Source organism: Rutilus rutilus, assembly GCF_951802725.1.
Source record: "Rutilus rutilus genome assembly, chromosome: 12".
In the NCBI taxonomy this organism is placed as follows: Eukaryota; Metazoa; Chordata; class Actinopteri; order Cypriniformes; family Leuciscidae; genus Rutilus; species Rutilus rutilus.
In genome coordinates this window covers 29876533-29902520 of record NC_140217.1, presented here as the reverse complement: position 1 = coordinate 29902520, position 25988 = coordinate 29876533, and the positions used below count along the sequence as shown (strand labels likewise).

General features: G+C 38.8%; 1 protein-coding gene across 1 annotated transcript in view; it reads left to right on the top strand.

The window, feature by feature from the left end:
* The window catches only part of gabrg3 (gamma-aminobutyric acid type A receptor subunit gamma3), a 118052-nt gene that overhangs the window by 78356 nt on the left and 13708 nt on the right, over window positions 1-25988 (top strand). Inside the window, exons 4-5 of the mRNA XM_084424900.1 lie at window positions 130-350; window positions 15328-15410. Coding sequence (XP_084281026.1) covers window positions 130-350; window positions 15328-15410 — 304 coding nt within the window. The remainder of the gene's footprint in view (window positions 1-129; window positions 351-15327; window positions 15411-25988) is intronic.

Sequence of the window (25988 nt, the reverse complement as noted above, 5' to 3'; positions counted from 1 at the left end):
TAGCGACGTGAATTCAATTTGTGGTTTAAAAGTGATCACTATAAGAGCTTCAGTATATAGGCTATTATTAAGTCAACATGTCATTCATCTTTCTTGATACATGACCATTTTTTTTTTTTTTTTTCACAGGAGTACCAGATTGACATAATTTTTGCACAGACATGGACAGACAGCCGGCTCAGATATAACAGCACTATGAAAATATTGACTTTGAACAGTAATATGGTTGGACTCATTTGGCTACCGGACACGATCTTCAGAAATTCCAAGAGCGCAGATTCACATTGGATTACTACACCAAATCAGCTACTTAGAATATGGAATGATGGGAAAATACTTTACACTTTGAGGTAAGCCAGCTGATATTTGATAATGAAACTGATGAAGATATGAGTAAGAATATGTTTGTTTTTTTTTACTCCCAAACTATCCAATAAATGAGACAAAAAATGGCTAATTAGCTGGTTTGTAGGGTCGTTTATATATATCAATATATCAATTTTAATATATCAATTTGATCAAATTAATATTGTAAAATGTATGAGTTGCTTTCTATAATTATTGCACTTAAGCACACATATTGTGCACAATTACTTTCTTAGAAATGTGAAATAAAAAGTCAAGAAGCATTTCCTTGACTCTGAAACATGAAACTCTTAATGTGAACCACTACATCAGTGACAGTGGGTCGCTGATTTTAAATGTCTTTATTGAAAATGTTTTTCATTCACTACTTTTCACCACTACATGATAAAAAATAAATGTTGCTGAACACAACCCACTGTCGGCTGTGTCAGTTCATAGAGAATCACCCCGACAAGGCCATCAGATGAAAGAAAGTAGATTTTTAAGACCCACAAGCTTTTGACAAGGTCATTACAGCACTGTATGAAAGGCATAAAAGAGAAAAACAGGATGTTATAATAAAGTAGGCAGTTGGTCAGGGTAAATGCTCTAATTTAACGTTTCTTGCACTTTCTTGAAGTAAGGGGTAAAGTACATGATTAATGCTGTGTAATACCTAAGTATCATTATGTGAATGTGTTTACTTTACTCAGTACTATTGAAACTAAATATTTTAGGTTATATATAAAATATATATAATATTACATCTATAAATAAATAAAATGTTATGATTTCATACATTGAAAATTACACTTTGTATAAAAAAGAGTAAAAAGTACATAGCATTATGCATATTTCGCCTATGTATGTCTACATATGCCTAAAAATACCATTCCGGGTTAATACAGGTTAAATTCTTCTGGCAGCGTCTGTCAAAAAAAAAAGACAAAAAAGAAAAAGAAAAAAATAGAACAGAAATTGTGCTTACAGTGGAGAGTGGAGACCCAAGGCAAGATAGCTGGAAGGAAATGTCAAGATGTTTAATTTTTAATTTTTTCAAGTGTTTAAACCGCAACACATCATATTTTAAGTGTATGATGAGACAAGTTATGACAGTGAATTTTAAGGTACTATATTTAGCTGGATGCTAACACACATGCTAATAATGCAAACAACATGCAAAAAAGAGTCATATCAAAAACATGACCTATTACAATAAAATGTAATAAATGTTTTTTACACTTTCGCATTAATGTTTGACTGGATAATTTGACTTTTGAGTAAAATGTGGACATCGCATCCTTTTGTTGTTTCCCTGTAGTTTTTACACCCCCGTTTCTTTGTACTGAAGCCTCAGTTCCTACAGTAAGCATGATGTTTAATGCCTTTAATCAGTTACCCAGACTGTCACTTTGACATTTTAGCCACCTCTATTTCAGATTAGGTCATCTCTTTCACAGTCCTTGATGAAATATCAGGAGCTGGGATGAATTTAGGCCAACGGTCACAAATTTATGCCACTTTCCAGAGCTAAAAAAACAGAAGTCACTGTCAAAAGCACTGTCAAAGAGTATTCCCTGAGACAGCAAAACAGTGTTCAGCCCTGATAAGTAATATTTATATTTGATGGGTCTGAGATGTCTGTGTTATGATCAGAACATTAAAGACCACTGGATATGTGGCCAAAGATCTACCAAACCTCTAGTTTCAAAACTCTCAGTGACATCAACCCGTCTTCTGAGTTTGAGCTCCACTGTGAGACAGCCTTTCTGGTCTGGTGTGACTCCAGTGTCTTGTGATGTTGAGATGTGATGACACTCGTTCATATTCAACTAGCTCAGTTTGGTTCAGTGCTTGTATTTGTGACAGATCTATTCAATAAGACTCTAGGTTAGGTTTGACCAAAATTAGGCCAGGAAGCTGCAGAAACTGCCTGTTATATTATTTAACAGTCCACTGCCAATGGGGCTTGTGAACTAACCATTGGATACCCTGCATGGGCACCACCACAGACCTAATCACACTGTGGATGAACTGCACAACAGGCTCTATTGCTAGTATTTTGTGGTGGACTTAAATACAATTCTTTTGATTCAAATGGCAGCTGTCACAAAAGTGCATTTAAGAAAGACTTTGCCCCCCTCTCTTGAAAACCATAAAGACATTGTCCATCCCTTGTTGATGCAGACAAGGACTACTATTTTGAGGAAGTGGCTTTGATATAGCCCTCTCACATGGCGATTGAGTGACCATGGTAAAGGATCTTTACGGAAGTATCTTAAAACAAAAATTAAAATTCTGTCATTATTTACTCACCCTCATGTCGTTCCAAACCCGTAAGAACATAATGAAGATCTTTTTGATGAAATCTGAGCGATCTTTGTCCCTCCATTTACAGCTACACAACTACCACTATGACGCTTCAAAAAGTTCATAAAGAGTTCGTAAAACTAATCTATATGAATTGAGCAGACGAAAGTCTTACGGGTTTGGAACAACATGAGGGTGAGTAATTATTGACAGGATTTACATTTTTGGGTGAACTATCCCTTTAATGGTAAATTCAAGTTGTTAAATCAAATGTGAGAAAAAAACAGTCTCAGGTGACAAACAATTGCTCTGATTTACGCCACAGGACAGCTCTGTGGACGTAAGCATCCAAATCCCGAACGGGGCATAACAGATAAAGTTTTTCCTGATCTGGGGTATTAAATGGTGGAGGATAAAAGGCCTGCAGCACTATTGGCCCCGCAACATTAGTAGGGACCTTAGGGATGTAACCTGGTCTAGGGTGAAGAAATGCCTTCACCATACCAGGTGCAAACTCCAAACATGAAGGAGCAACCGACAAGGCTTGCAAATCTCCAATTCTCTTAATAGAAGAAATAGCGAGAAGAAATAAAGTTTTTAGAGTGAGGAACTTTTCTGAAACCTCTTCAATGGGCTCGAAGGGAGCCAAGGCCAGACCCTCAAGTACAATGGCCAAATCCCAAGCCAGTGCTCTAGAGTGCAATGCAGGTCTCAACCTCAATGTACCACGGAGAAAACGAATAATCAGAGGATCTCTCCCAAGAGAAGTGCCCCCCAGAGGGGTGTGGTAGGCCGATATAGCCGCCACATAAACTTTCAAGGTAGAAGGAGATAATCCAGCAGAGAAACGGTCTTGTAAAAAATCAAGAACTGAACCAACAGGGCAGTTAACAGGATCTAGGTGACGTACACCACACCAGGTAGAGAATAATTTCCATTTCAGTGCATAAAGTTTTCTCGTGGAAGGTGCTCTGGAATGGAGAATGGTCTCAACGACCTCAGTCGAGAGACCGGATTCTATAAGCAGGGCCCCCTCAGAGGCCAGGCCCACAGTTTCCACAACTCCGGATTGGGGTGAAATATTGTGCCCCCTGCTTGGGACAGGAGGTCCCTCCTGACAGGAATCTCCAGGGGAGAGCCGTCCAGAAGAGACACTAAGTCCGAGAACCACACTCGAGACGGCCAGTGAGGGGCTACCAGTAACAGACGGACCCCTTCCCGGCGAACCCTCTCCAGAACACCCGGAAGCATCGATATCAGGGGAAATGCATACAGGTGTAGCCTCGGCCACACCTGCACCATCGCATCCAGTCCGAGAGGAGTTGGGTGCGTTAGGGAGAACCACATGGGACAATGTGACGTCTCTGATGATGCAAACAGATCGACTTGAGCTTGACCAAATTTCTCGCAAAGGAGCTCCACCACCTCGGGGTGAAGTCTCCACTCCCCGGGCCTCAGCCCCTGCCTCGACAGGATATCCGCTCCCAGATTCTGATGCCCTGGAATATATTCCGCCCTCAGTGACAGCAATTTCCCCTGGGCCCATAGGAGGATCTGATGGGCCTGCTTGCATAAATGACGTGACCTCAGACCCCCTTGATGGTTGATATAAGAGACCACCGATGTGTTGTCCGTGCGGACAAGCACATGGTGACCTCTCAGGTCTGGCAGGAAGTATTTGAAAGCTCGGAATACCGCCATCATTTCTAGCCGATTTATGTGCCAAGAACGTTGATGGTCCTGCCAAAGACCTTTTGCCGAGCAGCCACTCATGACCGCCCCCCATCCCGTGAGGGAAGCTTCCGTCGAAAGCGTTACGCGTCGACAAGAAGCCCCCAGCACTGAGCCCTGGGCGAGGAACCAAGGTTTCTTCCACATGACCAAGGCACGAAGGCATCGCCGCGTGACCTTGATCGTGCGAAATGGATTTCCCCTCGGAGAAAACCCCTTGGTCCTGAGCCACCACTGCAGAGGTCTCATGTACAGAAGGCCAAAAGTGATTACGTTGGACGCAGCTGCCATGAGCCCCAACAGTCTCTGAAACTGTTTCACAGTGAGTGACTGGCCTAGTTTTACCCCCTTTACGGCTGTGAGAATCGCAGAAATACGTGCAGGAGACAGACGTGCTTGCATTATTGTCGAATCCCATAAAACACCCAGAAAAGTGGTCCTCTGAGCTGGGAGGAGCACACTCTTCTTGGCGTTGAACCGCAACCCCAACCTCTTTATGTGAGACTGAACGACATCTCGATGCCGAACTGCCATCTGCTCTGACTGAGCTAGACTCAACCAATCGTCTAGATAGTTTAATATGCGAATGCCCTGGAGTCTCAGAGGAGCCAGAGCTGCATCCACGCATTTTCTAAAGGGAAGGGAAGAACCCGATACTGGTATGCTTCGCCCCCGAAAGCAAACCTTAGGAACTTCCTGTGATGAGGATGGATAGATACATGGAAGTACGCGTCCTTCAAGTCTATTGTGACAAACCAGTCCTCGGACTGAATCTGTGACACAATCTGTTTGAGTGTAAGCATTCTGAACTTGAGTTTCTGAACTCTGCTGTTTAATTGACGCAGATCTAGAATAGGACGCAACCCCCCATCATTTTTTGGAACAATGAAATAACGGCTGTAAAACCCTGACTCTCTGCTGGGAGGAGGAACCCTTTCTATAGCCCCTTTTTGTAGAAGCGTCAGTACTTCCTGTTCCATAACCAGAGCCTGCTCGGAGTTCACCACTGTGGGAAGAACCCCTTGAAATCTGGGCGGACGAGAACCGAACTGAATTCTGTAACCCTTTTCTATTACATTCAGGACCCACTGCGAAACATTTGGTAGAAGTTTCCACGCTACCAAAAATTCCGCTAAGGGAACCAGTCTCTCGAGACTGGCCTCTGGATTTGGTTGAACAGTCATTTCGGTGCCCTGAAGCGGTGAACCGGCAGGGAACAACCGAACTGACCGTTCTACGACCCTCGGAGGAGGATCGTATGGGGACACTGACACTTCGGCGCCCTGAAACAGCGAACCGCCAGGGAACAACCGAAGTGCCAGCGCTGCGACTCTCCTCGGAGAATCGCCCCCCAGAGGGCGCCGAGGAGGAACGGTTCCTCTAAACCGTCCCTCCCCGGAGGGGACCACCCTCAGAAGCCTGACAACCTTGGCGTCAGGACTTCTTCTTAGTCCAAGCTCTCTTAGAGATGACGGTCCTCAGATCCTGTCTACCCCTAACAGGCTTGGACTGCGACTGCCACCCAGACTCCCCAGGTTGTGGAGGAGCCAGAGCGGCGACGCTCTGCTTTTGTTGCACTCTGTGCTGCTGTGAGGAGCTCGTAGACGGCTGAGACTGCTCAGGTTTAATATTACGAACAGCAGTCTCAGGGACATTGGACCGGCGAGGAAGAAACCTCTGGAGCGCCGCAGATTGTTTTTTCGTTTCTTGAAACCTATCGACGACACAATTTATAGCGTCACCGAACAGACTCGTAGGCGAAATCGGCGCATCCAGAAGAACAGACCTATCTTTATCTTTTATATCGGAAAGATTTAACCATAAATGACGTTCCGTGGCCACCAGGGCTGCCATAGATCGACCCACAGATTTGGCCGTCTCCTTGGTGGCCCGGAGAGATAGATCTGTTGCGCGACGCAATTCTCGAATTGCGTCAGCGCTAACTTCCTCACAATCGTCCATGTCCTTCAGCAGGTCAACCTGGTATGCTTGTAAAATAGACATAGTATGTAAGCATGCCGCGGCTTGATCTGCTGCCGAATACACTTTACCCACCAGCGAAGATGTAGCTTTTAACGGCTTGGTGGGTAACTTCGGGGCTTTCAGAGATGATGCTGTCTCGGGGGATAGATGGCTCGCGAGCGTCTCTTCCGCCGGAGGCATTGTCAAATAACCATAGTGAGAAATATCTTTTATTTTACTATAGTTAGCTGTCTGTGGATTATGTACTCTGAATGACACTGGTTTATTCCACGATCTCGACACCTCGGTGTGGAGATCGGGAAAAAAACGGAAGCTCCCGACGAGGAGGTCGTGATTTAGATGTCAAATATCTTTCATCTAATAAACTCTTTCGTTTTGAATTACTCTCAACTTCATCTGCTGGCCAGTCAATTTTTTATTTAGCAACAGCACGAGTCAAGACCTCCATAAGCTCCGCATCAACATGGGTATAAGCTGGCGAAGACTCATATTCCGGTTCTGTATCAACACTGACGACATCCAATTCCTCAGAACTGGATAGCAGCAGCATTGGTGCCTCAACCTGGAAAGGAGAAGCCGCAGAGCGGGCTCCTTCCTTGGCAGAGGCACTGGATTCAGCAGGTAATGGTTGAGAAAGGGCGGGGCCCGTCTACTAAATCCATATGCGAACCCCAAGATGAAAGCTTCCGCTGTGCCTCGGCAACAGCGGGACCCGCACCTCGGGAAGCGCGAACCGAACCGTCCTCCTCAAAGAACGCCCAGCAAGAGTGGAGCGTCCGCATGGACAGCTTTACGCAATGCTTACAGTCAGCTCCCTCAAGAACTGACTGGGCATGCTCCACTCCCAAACAAGCAACACAAAGCTGATGTGTGTCACCACCCGTGATGTAACGAGGGCAGGGAACAACACATTGCCTAAAATCTTGCTTGCTCGCCATTATATATATGTATATATGTGTGTGCTTGAACTCTGACAGACAACAGTAAATAGACAAGGACAGATATACAGAGCGCTTGCTGAAGGCACAGAAGCTAACGCGATCTGTGTCAGGGGGTGCTTTATAGTTTTCTGGTCGATGACGTCACCCGCCTTTGACGTCTCGTCTTTCCATTGGACTGATTATACACGTGCTTCACGACGCAATCACGCAGGGTGTTCCCACCGCGTCTCAAATGCAGCTCGAGTTCCCTTGAAAGGGAACCTGAATTCCTTTGGGATTTGTGGAAGTACTGGTGCATATCTATAATATGTTGACTGCTTTTTAAAAACTTTTTGACCACTTTTGTTTCTGTTTATTCATAAATAATGTATATAGATTTTATGAGATTTTATGGTGTTTAATTTATTATTATTGTAATACTTAAATGGTTGTACTTATACTTAACATATACATTATATCCTATTTATTATTTTGTGGACCTTTAAGTTTATCAATTATCCTGTCATTTAAATAAAAAAAATTATATATTGCAATACATAACTGCAATAGTATTATTATGAAGAACAAATACCATAAAATGGCATATCTGAGACCATAAAAGTTTTTCTTTCTCCTCTTTTTCTAAATTTGTTTATATTTTTTTAATAAAGCACCAGAGAGATAATGTGCTAACACCACTGTAGACATTACTAATGAGAGCAGTAATGTGAATTACAGTATATGCCTCTGGCACTTCTCTTTATAAATACATATGTATCATCACGGCAGACTGGGGTGCACATGAGAAAGCATCATTTGCTTATAGCAAACTAACACTGTTGAGAATGTAAGCAAATGGTTCACAGATTTTCTTCAGCAGTGAAGTATTATCCCAGTGCCGGCTAGAGCCCAAAGCTGCTAGTTAACAACATCAAGTTACAAAATGCGTAAAATCTTTTTCTCGCTTGAATTGCAGTGTCAAGTTGAGGATTCCAACTTTGATTTGAAGAGAAAATTGGAAATGTGAAAAATGTGGGTCTGTCACATGAAACTTGTCTACTATTGTCTCTTCATAAGTCTAAAACTACTGCTGCAGTTTTCCAAATATAGTCAGATGACTGGGTGTCCAGTGTCCACTGAAGCCGACTCTGCCCTAGTTATTCACACACACTACATCGCTTGTCATGTCCTTTTCAAGCTGTCCCATCAGGAAAGCTCACCCCTATGAGAACAACAGCAAGATCAAAACCTTGTCTGCTTAGGTACTGTACAATCATAATTTAAAGGCCATGTGTTCAAATAAATATACTGAAAGAAAGTTGGCACAATGAAGCACTTTCACAAGAGTGAGAGTCAAATCTGATATTCAGTACAAAACCATGAATGCATGTATATTGCAGTTAGCCTGCATCAATTACAAAGAAGTCCATATTTAGTAAAATTACACTATCATTCAAAAGTTGTGGTCGGTATAGATTTAAAAAAGTTTTTTTTTTTATCACTAATGCTCACCCAGGCTGCGTTTACTTGGTCAAAAATACAGTAGAAACAATAATATTGTAAAATATTGTTTCAATTTACTATAACTTTTTTATATTTAAATGTATTTTAAAATGTCATTTATTCCAGTAATTGATTCTCAGTGGCCTTTACTTTAGTCTTCAGTGTCACATGATCCTTCAAATATCATTCTAATATGCTGATTTGATGTCCAAGTAACAAAAACAGTTGTTCAATATTTTTGTGGATGCTGTGGATATATATTTTTAATAGAAAGTTCAAAAGATCAGCTTTTATTTGAAATTTAATCATTTTATGATTTCTTGATGAATATAAGTACTAATTTCTTTTTTTCCTTCTTTTTTTTTAAATCATACTGACTCAAAACTTTTGAACATTAGTGTACATTTCAAAAGAGGTTTTGCCATTTAGTATGTTTATTTTCCTTTCCAGTGCTGTTTTAGGAAATGTCAGCATTCTTGGAATGCCTCTTGTCCAAGAGAAACAAATGTAACTGTTAAAGAAAGCTATAACTCTGACTTGTTTTGTTGCATTATTCACCTTATGCGTAAACATGTTAATAAATCTTTTTATATAGCTTTCCAGACCTATGCTAAATACTGTATACTTTCAGATTATCAAGTACTACTGAAGGGGAAGTTAAAACAACAACATACAAACACAGAACAAACAGTGCTCTTTTATCGGCAGAGAAGTATTTTAGAAAAACAGCTCCCTGGTTAATGCATCTCAGGCAGGGCGATGGCCTATTCCGGTATCTCTCAGCAGCCTGAAGACCACAGCGTCTATTTGGACCAGTGGACATTTCACAGGCCAGTGGAGAGACTACATCATGCCGTCTCCAGTGTTCCGTGAAATATTTCCTTGGCAACAGGAGAAACACCGTTGATGCTGAGGGGCAAATTCTACGGATAAAGCCAATCTGGAACAAAGGCTAACTAGATGCTCCCATATGGAGCTCATGATCGATATTCAGTGACACAGCAGACATGCAGCAGTGGTATTTAGGAGGAGTGTGAAGAGAAAAGGGTAGTGCAGACTACGAAATGTCACTCTCTATTTTAATTGCAGTCATCGGAGCTTTGAAGTAAACAATGCTGGATTTTGTGAGTGCTGTAAGCTTTCTGAGCTGCGACGCACAGAGCTTAATGGCACGGATTCAGGTCTGAGCTGAGAAATGCGAAATTTGATTTGCCATACCTCTCCATAATGCTTAATATGTGCTGTCGGGCCGTTTGTTTACCAATATGGCAATTTACCATGATGGCTTCTTTGTCACATTTGCAAAGGCTAAGGTTGTAACTGTAAGCCAATTATCCACTGGCTATGTTACCCGTTGAAGCAAGGGATTGTGTTTGAATAGCCAACGGAGCACTGTGTGTCTGCTTGTCTATTCATTTCATATGCTCAAGAAACTATCCACCAATTTTTCTCGCAGGAGTTGGAATTTACCTATAATCTACTTGATGTGTATTTATCATATTACTGTTTACAGACTTCAGAATAAGGGGCAGGCACATTTAGTGTCTCAACCCATGAAACAATAACTAGCTGGAGAGACTCTACACTGTAAACAATTGCTGAAAAAAAAAAAGAAAAAAAGAAAAACGGCTACATTTTGACAGTAACATGCTGTTTTCCATTAAAACAGCAATATACAGTAGAAAAAAATGCATTCTGGGTGATATTTGTCATTTTCGAGAAAGTAGCCTACAGGAAAATACTGTGAAATAACAGCGCTCAATGTCGACACTCAGAGGCTGTGTTCCAAATCACACCCTATACCCTCATTCACTATTCCCTACATTAGTTCACTAATATAGTCCACTTGACTGAGTGAATCATTTCTTAGTTATTTTAATTAAATTTCTAAATTAATTCAGACACCCATGAAAACCTGCTGTTAACAAGCAGAATCATTGAAGGAAAGAGGAAAAAAAGATGAAATCAACTGAAGATAAAATACATTAAATCTCTGAAGATCTTAGCAGAGGAGGATTAAACAACTCCACCAGCTTCACTTATTACTAACCAGTTTGACTTTATTTCTGTCAGACGTCTACAGAAGTTCTTATTAAAAGGTGACAGAGGTTTAGATGTCGTTTTATTTTCATTACCATGATGGTGATCAGTGTTTGCTTTAGTTGGGCTCTTGACCCTTGACTTTTGAACATTAGTTTTTCTTTGGCTGGCTGGTAGCTGTGTCTTTAAAATACATTTGCTATGGCAAAAAAGCTGAAAGAAAATAGGATCAGATGACAATGGTTGTTTGTTAATGGTCACAATCATCATCTAGTGGCCTGATTCACTGATCTCTTTTACTGTCTGATGTATTTATATGGGTGATGTTTTTTTATTTTTGATTATGGTATCACTGTGATTTTACAGATCGAGATCTATTGTAGTTTTGACAACCAGAAAATATGAAGGATTTTAAAGAGTTTATGTTTTGAACATTTTGAACCTCTGGATCTGCCAGACACACATCAAGAATCAGCGTATGATTCTCAACAAAGGTGACAATCATAAGTTTCATGCTGCAATGCATGCTGGGTACCAGCATAGTACAAAAAAATCGTTCATGCAGCATGGCAGTGCAGCATGAATAAATGATGCAGCTGAATTGTCTGGTTATTATCTTTAATTTGTACTTTTTGCTTTTATTTTTGCTGTTGGTTTTGTGTTGACTTTTAGTAGCGTGTTTTGTGATGTTCAGATTTGGTGTTATCTTTTTTGTTGATTGTCACCATTGTTGAGATTCATTGGCTGATTCTTGATGTCTGTGTGTGTCTAACTGAAGCCATAGTTCCAATTTCTTTTTCAAGAAATCAGTTCAAAATCAAAAACTGATTGCACATCACTGTTTGATCTTTTGCTGTAGTTTCACAGTGTAGAAATATAAAATTAAAGGGTTAGTTTCCCCAGTTCCCACGCATGCGTCGTGACGCTCTCGTGAACTCACGTCAGAGGCCCACACAGAAGAAAATGAATAGTTGAATAAAGTCGTTATTTTTGCGCACAAAAAGTACTCTTGTGCCTTGATAAACTTAAGGTTGAGTCACTGTAGTCACTTGGACTATTTTAACGATGTCTTTACTAACTTTTCTGGGCCGGCAGATGCAATTACATAGCAGCCTATGAAGGAGTGAGCCAGCTCTCAGATTTCATCAAAAATATCTTAATTTGTGTTCCGAAGATGAACGAAAGTCTTACAGGGTTGGAACAACATGAGGGTGAGTAATTACCGACAGAATTTTCATTTTTGGGTGAACTAACCCTTTAAGCTGTATTAAAACAACACATTTTTGATAAGGGATCAGACACAAGATAAGATTGGTGATGCAAACATTATGTGATGACATCATAATCAGCAACACCTGATCTCATTTTTGTTGGCTTTGTTTCCACCACAACAAATGTGTTATAAAAACACACAGTTACAAGCAGCCAAAGAAAAACTGTTAAAGTCAAGGGTCAAGAGCCCAACTAAACTAAACACTGATCTCCATAATGGTAACGTCAAATCTCTGTTAAAAACAACATCTCTGTTAATTCTCAATAGGAATTTCTGTAGACGAATGAAAAAATAAATAAAGTAAATCTGGTTAGTAATAAGTGAAGCTGGTAATGCTATTTTTTGGAGTTGTTTAATCCTCCTCTGCTGAGATCTTCAGATATGTAATGTCTTCTGTGGCTGAAGTCAGTTGTAGTTCTTGTGTTTTGTTTTTTTCTGTTCTTGTTGTTCCTCTGTCCTTCAGTAATTCTGCTTGTTAACATCAGGTGTTCATCACTAATGCTCAATAATTAGTTAATTAATCACTGAATTATAATATATTATACTTCAACACTGCTTCAGTGTTACTCCAACACTTTGTTGTGTGGACAGACAAGTATTAATTTAAAATTTTTGCAGTGTGGTTAAAAGGGTTAAATGTGTCAAATAAAAAAAAACAGAGTGAAGCGTATTTTAATCGGTAATCAACTGTAAATTTATTTACGGCATAAAACTGTAGAAAACCAGTAATTTACTGGCAACCACAGCTGCCAGTAGATTACCATAAAATCAAGGAAAACCAGTAATATACTATAAAATGTTACCCTGGACATTCAGAGTTCTCGCGAGAGCACAAGTAGAATTTGCTCAGTGAGTTTACTCTGGCGTCGAGTAATAATGCTCATTAAATATGCCGTTGTATCCGAGCTGCACCAATCACATCGGGTTATCTGATATAGGCGGGCCAGAGGCGAGCTAAACAGATGATGACAGCGCTGTGATGTCGAAGTCATTAGTAAACATTGCAAGATGGCTATAGATGAACACCAGTTCTTTGAAACGGCTTTGGCCGCTACAATGAACGAGTTAGACTTGACTTTTTATCTGAAAGAGGAACAGAAGACGCCGCTCGAATTGTTCCTTTGCTAGAAGGACGTTTTTGTTGTTTTGCCAACCAGATACGGCAAGAGTCTAATCTACCAGTTAGCTCCACTGGTAGCTAAGCGTATGGGGCTTGTTGTGATTGGTCGTAGTGTTATCCAATTGCGTGCAGTGAGATTTTCAAATGCATGCTTGGTGCCGCCCCTCGAGCTGGCCGATTTTCATTAGTCGATGCCAGACCATTAATCTTTCAGATTTAGGTCTGGATTTCCAGGCTACTAAAATGTAACAGTCAGATTTACTAAACGAAAGAAGTTAATTTCACTGAAATATTAGTTCATAGAAAAAAAGTTATGCGAAGTCAATAACTGATAAGGAGAGTAATTATTAAACTGAAGTGTTTTATGTGTTTTTGCACAAGATGATATAGGAGAGATCTGTTAGTTTAATTAATTCGTTTTGTGGGTCACCATTGTGCTGGAGAGTAGAGCCTGTGCTTCAGTCAAAGATGAGCAGAGAAATACTGATGTTATGCTGCCAGTTGCTTTATTTAAAAGCAATAACTGTGTAGTTGCTGATGCAGTGACAATCTCCTTGTTTAGTACATTAGCACATACATGCATGCTATTGTTCGCTAAATACAAACTGCAAAGATTTTAGTTAAAGTCATGTTTTTAATGAATTCACTATTACACATTAGCTGTTTGCAGTTTTATATTAAGAGATATTCATTTTCAGTGGACTCAAATGAAGTTCACAGTACTATCAGTATAAATACTAGTTTTTAAACTCGAACTGTTTGAAGCAATCGGTTTCCCAAATGATATGAGTTACCTTTCATGGCATTTTTACGGTAACATACTGTAAAAAAGGAGAGCTTTAAATTAACGGTAAAGGGCTGTAAATTAACAGTACATTGCTGGCAACCACAGCTGCCAGTAGATTACCATTATTTTACAGCTCAGTTTTTTACAGTAAAATTACATTTTCTCTATTCACAGTACCACTGTTATTATAACTGTTTTTTTTTTTTCCATTTAGGTGTTTTATTATTATTATCCTTTTTTTTTCTTAAAATAATGAATTTTCTCTTGCATATTAGCAAATTCCATCTTTATTTTTTGTAACTGGTATTCTTCCAATGATATGTTTTTTTTAGTATTAGTATTTTTAGTATTATTATATTTCTTATCTCATGTCTATTTTCTTTGATTTATTTAACTACTATTTATATGTGCAATACCGCAATATCTAAAATCTGACGTAATTTTTAATGGGACCACGTAACTTTTTGAAATGTCATGTCAGTACTGATTGGCTGACACTAGCCGATTCAAAAGCAGGCTCACTAACAGACAGGGAAAAATATTCCAAATAAGATAATTTCACACTTTTATGAGCCTTATGGGCACAACATCAAATACAATATAATGAAATATTAGCAATTTATATGTTTCTTATTTCATCAGAATATTGTACATGGTAATTTAGATTTTTATTACCAAATGGCGTAGTTACAGTATCTACCAGAATGAGTTTACTTGGCAATCCTAACTATAGCCAAAATACAGGTAACAGAATGACTCCATAGATATACAAATGTCAAGGATAGGGAATAATTATATTTCTGTGTCATATGATTAACAGTGTCATCCTTATTCATGCTTTATGGTTAATAAGCATGCAGTCAACACAGCTGTGGTTCATTATATTCTTCCTGTGGGATATAATAATTAAAACTTTAAATCCTACACTAATGTAGGAAGCAGATGCTTCAAACGTCAGTGATTTCACCTGAGCGTCACTTGCTGGGATGTCGGAGAATTAAAAAGAATTAAACCTGTTTCCGAGTAGACATCTGTCAAACAAGCTTCTTCAAACTGCCAATTTCTCATCCTAAAAATTTAAAGTGAACCAAGTGTCCCTCATGAGATCAACAGCTGATATACTGTAACAAAATGTCATGAATCAAAATGGAATCATCCGCTCCTTTTTTGTTTGCTTAAGTAAAATAGGATTTAGTTATTTCACTTACAGCAAATGCCATGGCCATGTCTCTTTTATTGTGCACTGCCCTTCTGCTTTATGTTGTGCTTTATATTCTTCTGCATTGTAAATGTATGTTCCTTCTTCTCTTCATAGATTGACCATAAACGCAGAATGCCAGCTTCAACTGCATAACTTTCCTATGGATGAGCACTCCTGCCCACTCATCTTCTCCAGCTGTGAGTATCTCTTCCTTTTAGTCTCCTCGGATTCACAACTTTAGATTTCCATTTCTTTTCTCCTTTGGTTGTGAATGTTTTGGTTTGCTATTTGTTCTTTGTACAAGACAACCTTGCGCATTCAAGTAGCTACAACAATATCAATAAACCTTTTGAAATGCTTCATTTGAAGCATATCAGTACAGTGTTGCCAGGGCTGGGGGGGCATGTGTTCAAGTGAGTAAAAAGGAACCCCTCTTCTAATTATTTATAAAAAAAGCAAAGTTACATATTGTTGATAATCTTTTAATTAATTACACTATTTAACACTATACACTATAAAAGTGTTTTAACAGTGGTTTAATTTCACAACGGTGATAAACAGTGCCGAAGTTTACGGCAAACACGATCGTTACCTGGCTGTCACCAATGAAGGCAGGTCCTGAAGATGCCGGTTACATTGGTGCCGTGACCCTGGTGGGGACCCGGTGAGGTTTAGGAGATGAGTTTAAAAGAGGTCAGCTAGTGAGAGCTGTGTGGGTAAACCTCACTCCCCTGATCTCAAGAGGCGCATTAGTGACAGACGCTAGATGCTGTGGTCTTCAGCGTCCTTGTTAGCACACCCACCTCCCATGCGCTGGTTCGAATCCTGCTCAAAGCGGGGCGAGTAGAATCAGATGGGTTACAGGTGCATATAGGCTACTTCGATCTTTTTGAATGGTCAAACAATTTCTCACTTTTATGCTGTAAATGTTCAGTTTAGAAGAACAATATGCCCTGGAATGTCTTTGAAATATTCACATATCTTCACAAACAAGCGAGAAATGTTCTGAAAAGCCACTATAGGATTCGATTATATTACATTTCTCTCATAACAACAGCACCAATAAAATTCTCATCCTATTGTTTGATTAATAGCAGTTAAACCAGTCTTGCCACAAAAGCAATTCAAACTCTATTTGGCAATATTTCACCTGTGAAAGGGGCATTTATATTGGAGTCACAACAGCAAAAAAATATATATACTGTTTAATTTTAAAGGTGCAAAAGGAAGGAAATTGTCAATGAAAAACTAAATTATGACTGTTTTGGCATAAAAGAAAATACATTATATATGGACTTCAGGGGAAAAAAATTGAGGAAAATGTCCCTTAAAGGCCCCTTTAACTGAGAAAGACAATCAGAAGTGATATTTAGCCTGTAAAATCGGATTTTATGGATAATATTGCAAGAGCACATTTCTGATGGTAGACATGGTATTGCTGCTGGGAATGTGTCACAGCTGATTAGGATTTCATGCTTTATGATATAATGTTTCATTTTTGCTCTCCATATATTCTTATATAGAAACTAGGCCATGGATTTCATTGCATGTATGCACCAAGGGCACAGATAGGCTGGTAATTACTCTGCATGTCCGATGGGCTCTTGAAAGCTGGCTTCATTAGTAGGGTGTCATAAATGACATTACTCAAGGGTGATTGGTAATGGGTGATGCATCTGTGGTGTTAAGAGTCCAGACAAAGAAGGTAAATTGGAAAAGTTTGTGTCCCTGGGTAATATGATTTCTCACCTCTGTTTCTACCCCTTTATTCACACATCAAGGCTCTCTGCTCTTCTCGAAATGTTTTTTTTTTTCTTAGTCATTTGTGGAGCCATGCTCGGAATTACATACCGAACCAACATCCATTTACAGAAAACTATGTGTTACATCATGCCCATTTTCAGCAGTATCTAAAATATTACAGATTGTGTGGAAAGCACTAACCAAAGATGTTCTTTCACAAATGGAAGTTTTATTGAGAAAGACACTTTATAATGAATGCTTAATGGTTGAGACAGGGAGTTGAATTCAAATATAATTTGAACAAATTAGCAGATAATTATTGATAGTCGACTTTATACTATATGGCATGAAAACATTTGTGTGTGTTGTGTGTTTACTTATTGCTGATAATTAGTTTTGATTTGATTTGATTTTTGATTTGAAATATGTTTTAAAGCTTGGCCTTGACTTTATTGAGTTGAATCACTAAAGAAGGTCCTACATCTAGAAATATTTGAGGGTTGCTCTTTCATTGCCATGGAAACTTTTGATCTCAGTCTTTTAGTTCTTTTGGCAAATAGTTTGTGACATTGTTGATATCTCTTCCTTACCAGGAGGTACTAAAGCAGGTTCCAGGGGTGTTTGGGAAATTTTAGATTTTGCCATGCATGTCAAATTTATAAAGGGGATAATAAATGCTTAATCTATTGAGAGCCCAATTTTTTTGTTTTTTTTTTATCATGATTATCTCAAGACACATATATCTAGATATTTCTGCAACAGCTTTTTTGTCTCACTCAAAAGGAATAATATATATTTTTTTAATAATGGTCATTGTAGTTATGCTAATAATAATGTTAATATGCAGTATAATACAAGTTCAAAGAAACACATTTTTGCTTTGATGTCGATGAAGAGGTACTTGATTCTTGCTGATGGGGCTATGAGGTATACCAAAATGTCTGCTCTATTGACAACAATTGATATATGAATGGTATCAAGTAAGTTTATACTTTAAACAAGAAACATATCTGCCAATTGAGTAAGAAAAATAAATGTAATTCTAAAGGAAAACTCTTCTTACCCCATTGACTGATATTTTTTCCCCTTTTAAGCATAAATTCACCACATTTTGAAAATAAGAATTAATACAAAATGTCACCATGAGGATAGTAATAAATACATTTTGTGTGCATTCGTGCATGTGTGTGTGTACTGGTTTAACCTACATAATGAGGACCCACCAAAGTCCTTATTTGTTGTGTGTATTCAGGTTTTAGGCTAAATTATGAGGACATGCCGATGTCCTTGTAATTCAAAATGCTAAATAAACATACTAAACGATTTTGTTACAGTTTTTCTCATTCGATTTGACACATTTCTTCAAATGAGTGTAGTTGCTCTCAGAACAATTAACACAGCGCACTAAGCACACTCTTATGTTGACGAAAGTTGAATATTCACTGCATAATGAAGCACTGCTGTTTAATGCATTTATTAAAAGTGAATGCTATCATCAAAACTACAGGTGTGTTCTCTATTTTTTTTTATAACATATTCAGACGCACAAAAACACTAATGAAAATACATGTTTATTGGAAAGTTTTTCAATGAGGGGTTTTGTTATACATACACAAACATGCAGCAAATGTTTACTGTTGTACAGTACTGCAATCACTGAACTTTATTGATCACGCCTCTAATTTACATCTGGCCAGAGAATTTCATCTACATCACAAAATATATTCTTTTCATGCATTATGGGAGGGAAAAAATCGTTGTGAATGTTGAATGCATGGTTCTTCTGCCTCAACATCTCCACAGGCCTTTTCCATTTTGGTTGGTGGTATTGATTATCAATGACATGCTCTTATTCCGTTTAAAAAAAAAAACATGGTCATCCTCAGTGTTCTTGAACTTCAATTCTACCAGAAAGACTCGGGAGAATAGATATTGTAACAATCATGCATTTATTAGTGACCCAGCAAGCAATATATGCGATAAAGTATTTGGCGTAGGCCCCGTCCGTAACTCGCAATACGAGGGTACGGATTCAGCATTTCCTGCCTGAAGATGAAGGCAGGGGCGCAGCCGACCCCCCGTGAGGGATTGGAAGGGACCGTCCTGGTGGCGGTGGGGAGGTTGGAGGGGAAGGGACCATCCTGCAGTGGTAGAGAAGATGGAGGGAAGAAGCCATCTTGTTGGTGGAGGGAAGAAACCATCTTGGTGGTGGTGGGTGAAAGCGTTCAGCATCTGCGAACTCAGACAAGTGTACTGTAAGTACGGGTCCTTTATACTTCTAGTATTAGAACATGATTGGATAGATGAGAAGGTAATAAGTGACGCAACAATTGAGTCTTCCCGGCAGAACTTACGCTAAAACTTTCATTTCTGATTTTTTTTTTTAAATTTACAGAACTTGCTACTTTAAGGCTTTCTCAAAACTACAAATCAGCAACCATCATATAGTGCAATACTAGAATAATATATATTAAATATAGATGTGAAATGCCATAGTAACACTTTGGATCTGTTTGCTTCTGTCAAGAAGCCATGATTTATTACACGGTCAATTAGGGTGAATATCATTACATTTGAAAGTCTGTACCTTCTACTGTACGTCTCTTCACTCCTTTTCCATCCTGCTTTCTTTTCATTTCTTCTTACAATTTCTCCTCTTATTCTTTCAACTACATCAATGTCCTCCGCTTTACCTATCTCTTCACCCTCTCCTTTTCCCCTTTCTACTCTTTCTATGCACTTTCTCCTCCTCTCCCCTCATCTCTTTCTACCTGTTCCACTCTTCCTCTCCTCCTCAACTCTCTCCACCACCTTCTACTCTTCCACCTTTCTTTTCCCCTTCTCATGCTTATTCTCATTCTATTTTTTATTTTATTTTAGTTGTATAACAATGTTTGTTACTTTTTAAAATAGTTTTTATAGTTAATGCAATTGTGATAGCTGTGTAAACAATTAGAAAGTTTGCATGTCTTGTGATGTGAGTATAATATTAATCAAGAAGATACTAGTTTGGGGCTAAATGAAATCATTTCATGTGCAATTGAGAATATGAAAAATGACAGTTTTCTGTGATGGGTAGGGTTAGGGGCTAGAAAACGTCATTAGCTCAGTATAAAAACCATTAAGCCTATGAAATGTCCTTATAATGATACAGTAGGTGTACCATCAGGGGAAACAAACAGATGGTTAGCTTTTATATAGAAATAAAAAAAATATTTGAATGCTCCTTGACAATTTTGTATTCACAGGTGATTTGGCAAACTTGAATGACTTGGCATTTGTGGAGTGTCTGTGTTCAGAAACTCACCCTTTTCAACTGTCTTTCATGCTTCTGCAGGGGAATCTTCATATCTGACAGAGATCATTCAATATAACATGATTTAATTCTCATGGTTTGAAGATGTTTGAAGATGGCTTCATTAGTGGTATTAAAATGGGAATATCCTTGGCACTTAACCTTATCACGTATTGCCACTCCCAGATTGCTGCGGGAATTCTTCAGTGTAGGTATGAATTTAGATCACTGAGGGAATCACCTGCCTGATGCTGTGAATCACAATTGCTGTGATTTTGAATTGGGCCGAAATGCAGATGTAGAGATGTCAGGACAGCATTGTATGTAGCTCATAAGAGATGTCGTAGACCCCTACCCTCTCCTCACCGTCCAGGGATGCATCTTTATGACATTTATGCCTTGCAAACCATCTGTCTTCTCTGTTTTGCCTCTGCACACTGCTGTCTTTGGCACTGGTCCCTAAGATGCAGAAGTTGCGGTCCTCCTGTGTTGGACAATATGCTTAAACCAAATGTGTTACATTTTCCTGATCTATAATATCAGATAGTAAGGATCCAGCAAAACTTGGACATCAGGGGGACAAATATTTGCCATAAACTTGAAATAAATCTCATGATCAATTGCCCTTTAAATATCAGGGGATAATACCATGTAACAGTCATTAGTAATTGCCAATAGGGTCTGTGTCATTCTGAATTTTTTTTTTTTTTGCCTTACAACATCATAGTAGATATGGATTTTTTTAATGTTTTTTTATGTTTTTTTATGATGGTCAGTTGAGCATGACATTAAGGCAGGAACCAAGAAGATGGGATATGTCTAATTATTTGCGAAGATCTGTAGTGTCCCCCTTTAAACTCAACATGTTTGCTAAAGTGGGACACTTAACTGTTCAGATGAATTATGATAGTTAATCATCATACTTTTATGAGCTACCATGAATCATGTTATACAATGGTTGGATATTCCTGATAACCTAATTGTAGCTGCACTATAGCAATGATATTACAAATGGTAGTGTAAGTGTTAGCCTTCTGATTGTAGCTGGTTTTACATGACCATGCTAGTCGTTTATGGTCTTTTTCATGGTTCAATATTGGATCAGAAGAACTTCCACTTGATTGGGCTGAGATTTACTTTGTAGACCTTAATCAAGCTGGTTAGGACTAATACACCGCCAGTAAAAACATTCCATTTTCCAGATCTTATCTGACAAAACTTCATTGAAGAAATTTGTATTTTGTGTGTGTGTGGCGGCAGCAGAAGAAGCAGTAGTAGTCAGTTTCAATTCCAGCAGACATTTTCTATAAAAATATAAAACCACTATCCCACTTTTGCTGATCACCTGTCCCACTTTGCACAATCAGTCCTGTTTACTTGACTGCTGTAGTACATGTTTACACTTCCTCTGATGGATACATAATGAAGTTTTGTAGTATGATGTGATGTTACTACTTGAGGTGTCAGGTATTATATGATGATGTAATTCAGTTGAGGCTTCTTGACAGAAGATGTGAGTAATGTTTCTTTTTTTGGTATTTTCAGGGATAATTTTAATTCTCTTCGTCTAATGGCCAGACCTTCTCCGTAGGGCCTCTAAAACACAGTAAAGGTCCGAATGTTCACTGTTGAGGAAAGAGCCATATTAAGCAATCCCTCAAGCTTCAGGACCCCCTTTTCTTCCTCTAAGCTATTTTCTTCCATTTCTCTGCTGCATTTGGCATTTGTTTTTGAGAACCAGGCGCAGGGTTTCCAAGCCTTGCATTTTGAATTCAATTGATATGCAAATGAAGGTTAATGCCCATCAGGCAGGACCTTGCAGACCTTTTCATGTTAGCGGCCACATAGAAGCGAATGTACTCGGACTGAAATGCCTCCCCTGTATCAGTCACAGAGAAAACGGTCCCCCATCTGCACCCAAGAGGAGCAGTTTGCCAGAAAGATTATTTTAATATTTCACACCTCGCTGCCCAGCACAGCAGCTTGTCCTCTAAAGCATATTTAACAGACTCAAACATACAGTGCTATAGTCTCTGTGTGCATAAACAAACAGACAAATGAAACGCTCCCCAGCCAGTGTGTCTGTACCTGCCCTGCAGGGAACGAGGAGCTTTCAGGTGTTTAACAGACCTGACACCAGGCATCAGGTTTGTCTGCTCTGGTCCGGTTGAAACAAGAAACGAGAGCAGTGGGCACTTTTCTACCCGTGTTTATCACCTGCCTCCTGGCTATGACCTTTCACTATTTAAAAGTGGCATTATTTTTTTCATATGGGCCTCTTGTCTTTTATTTCATCAGACAGTGAAGTGAGGCTGGAAAAAGGATGCAGGCCTGACTCTTAACTGGTAGACTTCTAAAAAAAACTGAAAATTCTGTCTTCATATGCTAACTTTCATATAGCTGTGTGTGTGTGTGTGTGTGTGTGTGTGTGTGTGTGTGTGTGTGTGTGTGTGTGTGTGTACAGGTTTATATTACATTGTGGGGACCGAATGTCTCCACAAAGATAGTAAAACCTTAGATCACCTACATTGTGCGGACCAGCCAGCCATACTAAATTAAGGTTTTTTTTTTTGGGTTTTTTTTAAATGTAAAAATGCAGAAAGTTTTCTGTGATGGGTAGGTTTAGGGGTAGGGAAGACAATAGTGTTGTTATTCAAGACAATAGTGTCATTATTCAGAAAAATATGACATCTGCAATTGCACATTGCATCACAGCAAAGTATGATTTGTGTTGTAGTGGAAGAATAAACAAGGCAGAATTCAAATGGAACAAATATGTACACACTTTCCATACTATAATGGTCACTACAAATGCACATTATTCAGATAAAGCAATACCTGGTTGTGTCCATGCATCGTGCGTAAAATCCATCAAGACATATGACCTAAATACCGTTTGGAGACCTGTTGAAAAGTCATTGGTCATGAAACTCTACACAGTCTGTAATGATGAAGATAGATGGATTGTTCAGACTGATTTAAAAGGTGGGAAAGTGCTGCGTGTGCTTGCAATTCCTGCAAAAAAAACACCTTTTGTGGCCCTTACCGATGGGATCTGCTTTTCCTGCCGCACAGAATCACCTTAGTGCCATTAACTCATCGAATTGCTTTGGCTTCCCTTCATGGATTCGCTTGGAGGGGAAGACATAACCATTTCCATCAAAGCCTTTTTACTCTGCATAGAGGCAGTTATGAATGCTCTGATGGCAAAATTGGTCATTTTCAAAGGATGGTCAAAAACAGATCTAGACAGATGTAGGGGTTATTAACGGAGAATATTCCAGAGAATAATTTGCTCACATTAATGTTTGCAATAATGTGTTTGAATGAAGGAGCGACAGGTTACACAAAATGATGAAGAGATTTGGAAATTATAGGAAGTGACTAACCAGCATGCAAAAATGCAGTTCACAAGATAATAATAATTTCTAAAATCAAATTGACTGGCAGCTTTTTTAGCAGCTTAAAAGCTTCTGCTGTGCAACACATAAATCATAATAAACCTTGTGTCTTTTATTAGGAAATTTAATAGGAATTCTTCTATTCATTTGTTTTATGTTCTCTCCACTCTTATCGTCTGCTACATATTATGGTTACATCTCTATATTTTCAATGTTTCAATGTTGTAATAACGTCAACTTCAAAACATCTCATTCAGTTTAATGATCCCTCAAGTAATTTATGGAATCAAATCACTGTCATAATCCAAACTTACAAGGTCTGTGAAATTAGAAGACCTGCCCATTATCTTTACTTACACAACCATCAAAGGCTTGCAAACATAAAGGTGATATAAATATAAAATAAAATAAAAAGTGATGACAAAGTTTATGCAGCTGAAAGTTTTAAATGGAAATGGTATATATTTGACAAAAAATAAAAGTAACACTCTTATTTTCAAGCTTTGATTAAAAAGGCAATCAGTCATATTGTGAGTTGAACAAAGGGAGGATGTTATGTTTCAAATTGAGCAGCACACTCAGACACCAATTATAGTGCAGATCTAGGACAGAATCAGTTCATTAAATAAAGTGGGAATTTTTAAATGATGATAGGGACTGCTGTGATTACCTTTTGATCATGCACCTCTTCTGTTTGAAACACATCTCTTTATTTTAACTCTGTCTCTTAATGCCTAGATGTCAGAGGAGTTGGTGAAGATTTATGATTAAGGATTGCTGGGAAGTGGGAAAAAAATGTCCTCAAGTAGAACTACATCATGTTAATGCACACAAAGGTATATTACAAACAGCAACTGTTGGTGAAATGAATGCCCGACCCACAATAAAAGCTCAACCCAATAGTAAAGTTGCTGCATATTGGAACTTCAATACAAAAGAAGAACACCAAAGAAGTCCAAACAACATGATCAGACACCACTGATCACATCTTTTGTGTTCCACAGAAGAAAGTCAATCATATAGTTTTGATGGTTAGAAAATGTAAAGCCATTAGCTGCTCATTTCTCATTCTCTGCATCATTGAAAATTGCCTTTTGGTTTGATCAGTGTCCAGATATAGCATGTTATTTGTTTTAGCAGAAGATCTGCAGAAAACCTTAATTTGCTAGCAGGACTTTTGCTTGCCAAATTAAAATTGTTCACAAGTTTGAGCACTTGAATTGGTTGAAAAGAAAGATTGCTACCTCATGTAAAATTATTTGTGCATAACCTTAAAATTATATGAGCTGAGCCTTTGTCATTTTACGGTTTCGCCACCCCCGTCTGTCTGTCCCCACAACATTTTTAAAACAAAGTGATGCCTACAATATGTCTGTTTCTCGCTGTTACTCACATTAATCAATACCTGCGCTAACATGCCGTCATAACTTATGATTTAGCTCTTTTGTGCCAGGTCCTAATATCCTGATCATTTTACTTGCAGAAACATGTACAGTAATTTGCTTGGAAAATGTGTGACTTGTGTGATATTGCTTTTACATAACAGTTCAGGAAATAAGAATATTGTGTAACTTACATCATTTTAGACTCAATGCCAGTTACTTTGTCTGTTTTTTATCTGACAATGAAAATCGTTCCAAACAAAGCTGCAGCAGATCTGTTTCTCATTTTGCAAGCGACACACAGTAGGCGGCATTTCATTTCTGAATGAATCAGCATTTTTAAACAACGACGCACTGATAAAAAAAGTCACTTGAATTGTTCCGGAATGAATCAAAATGTTTGAATGAATACAAATAATTCAATGATTCACTCATTAAGACAGTCACTTGTCGCCACCTACTGGTGATATATTGTAACCTGCAGGAAGAGTCACTGAATATAAAGTGTACAAATACAAAGTTCTGGCATGATACTAGATGGTGCAGGCAGAGCCCGTCTACGGAGAGCCTGCCCACTCCCGATTAAGTCCTATTGTACCAAATTTTGGTTGTAGTTCCACCAGAGTTCCACCGGGGGCGATCGCCCATGAGTGCAGAATGAATGGGAGTCTATGGGGCTAGACGGCTAAATTTGTCTCTTTCATCCGATTGCCGTTGAGAAATCTCAGATTCGATAGTAGGTTTTGCAAGTTCAACATGGGTTTGTGGTCGAAAGTTGAATGAACGAGTACTTATGTCCTTTCGATTTCTTACAGGTTGAGTTGTTGTTGCCCATAACACGCTAGCATTCTGCTAATGAACGCTGATTGGTCAGTGAAGGACTGATTACGACCAGAGATACCGCTTGATGGCATCGTGGCATCCGAAGCGGGACCAGAAACAAACAAAACAAAA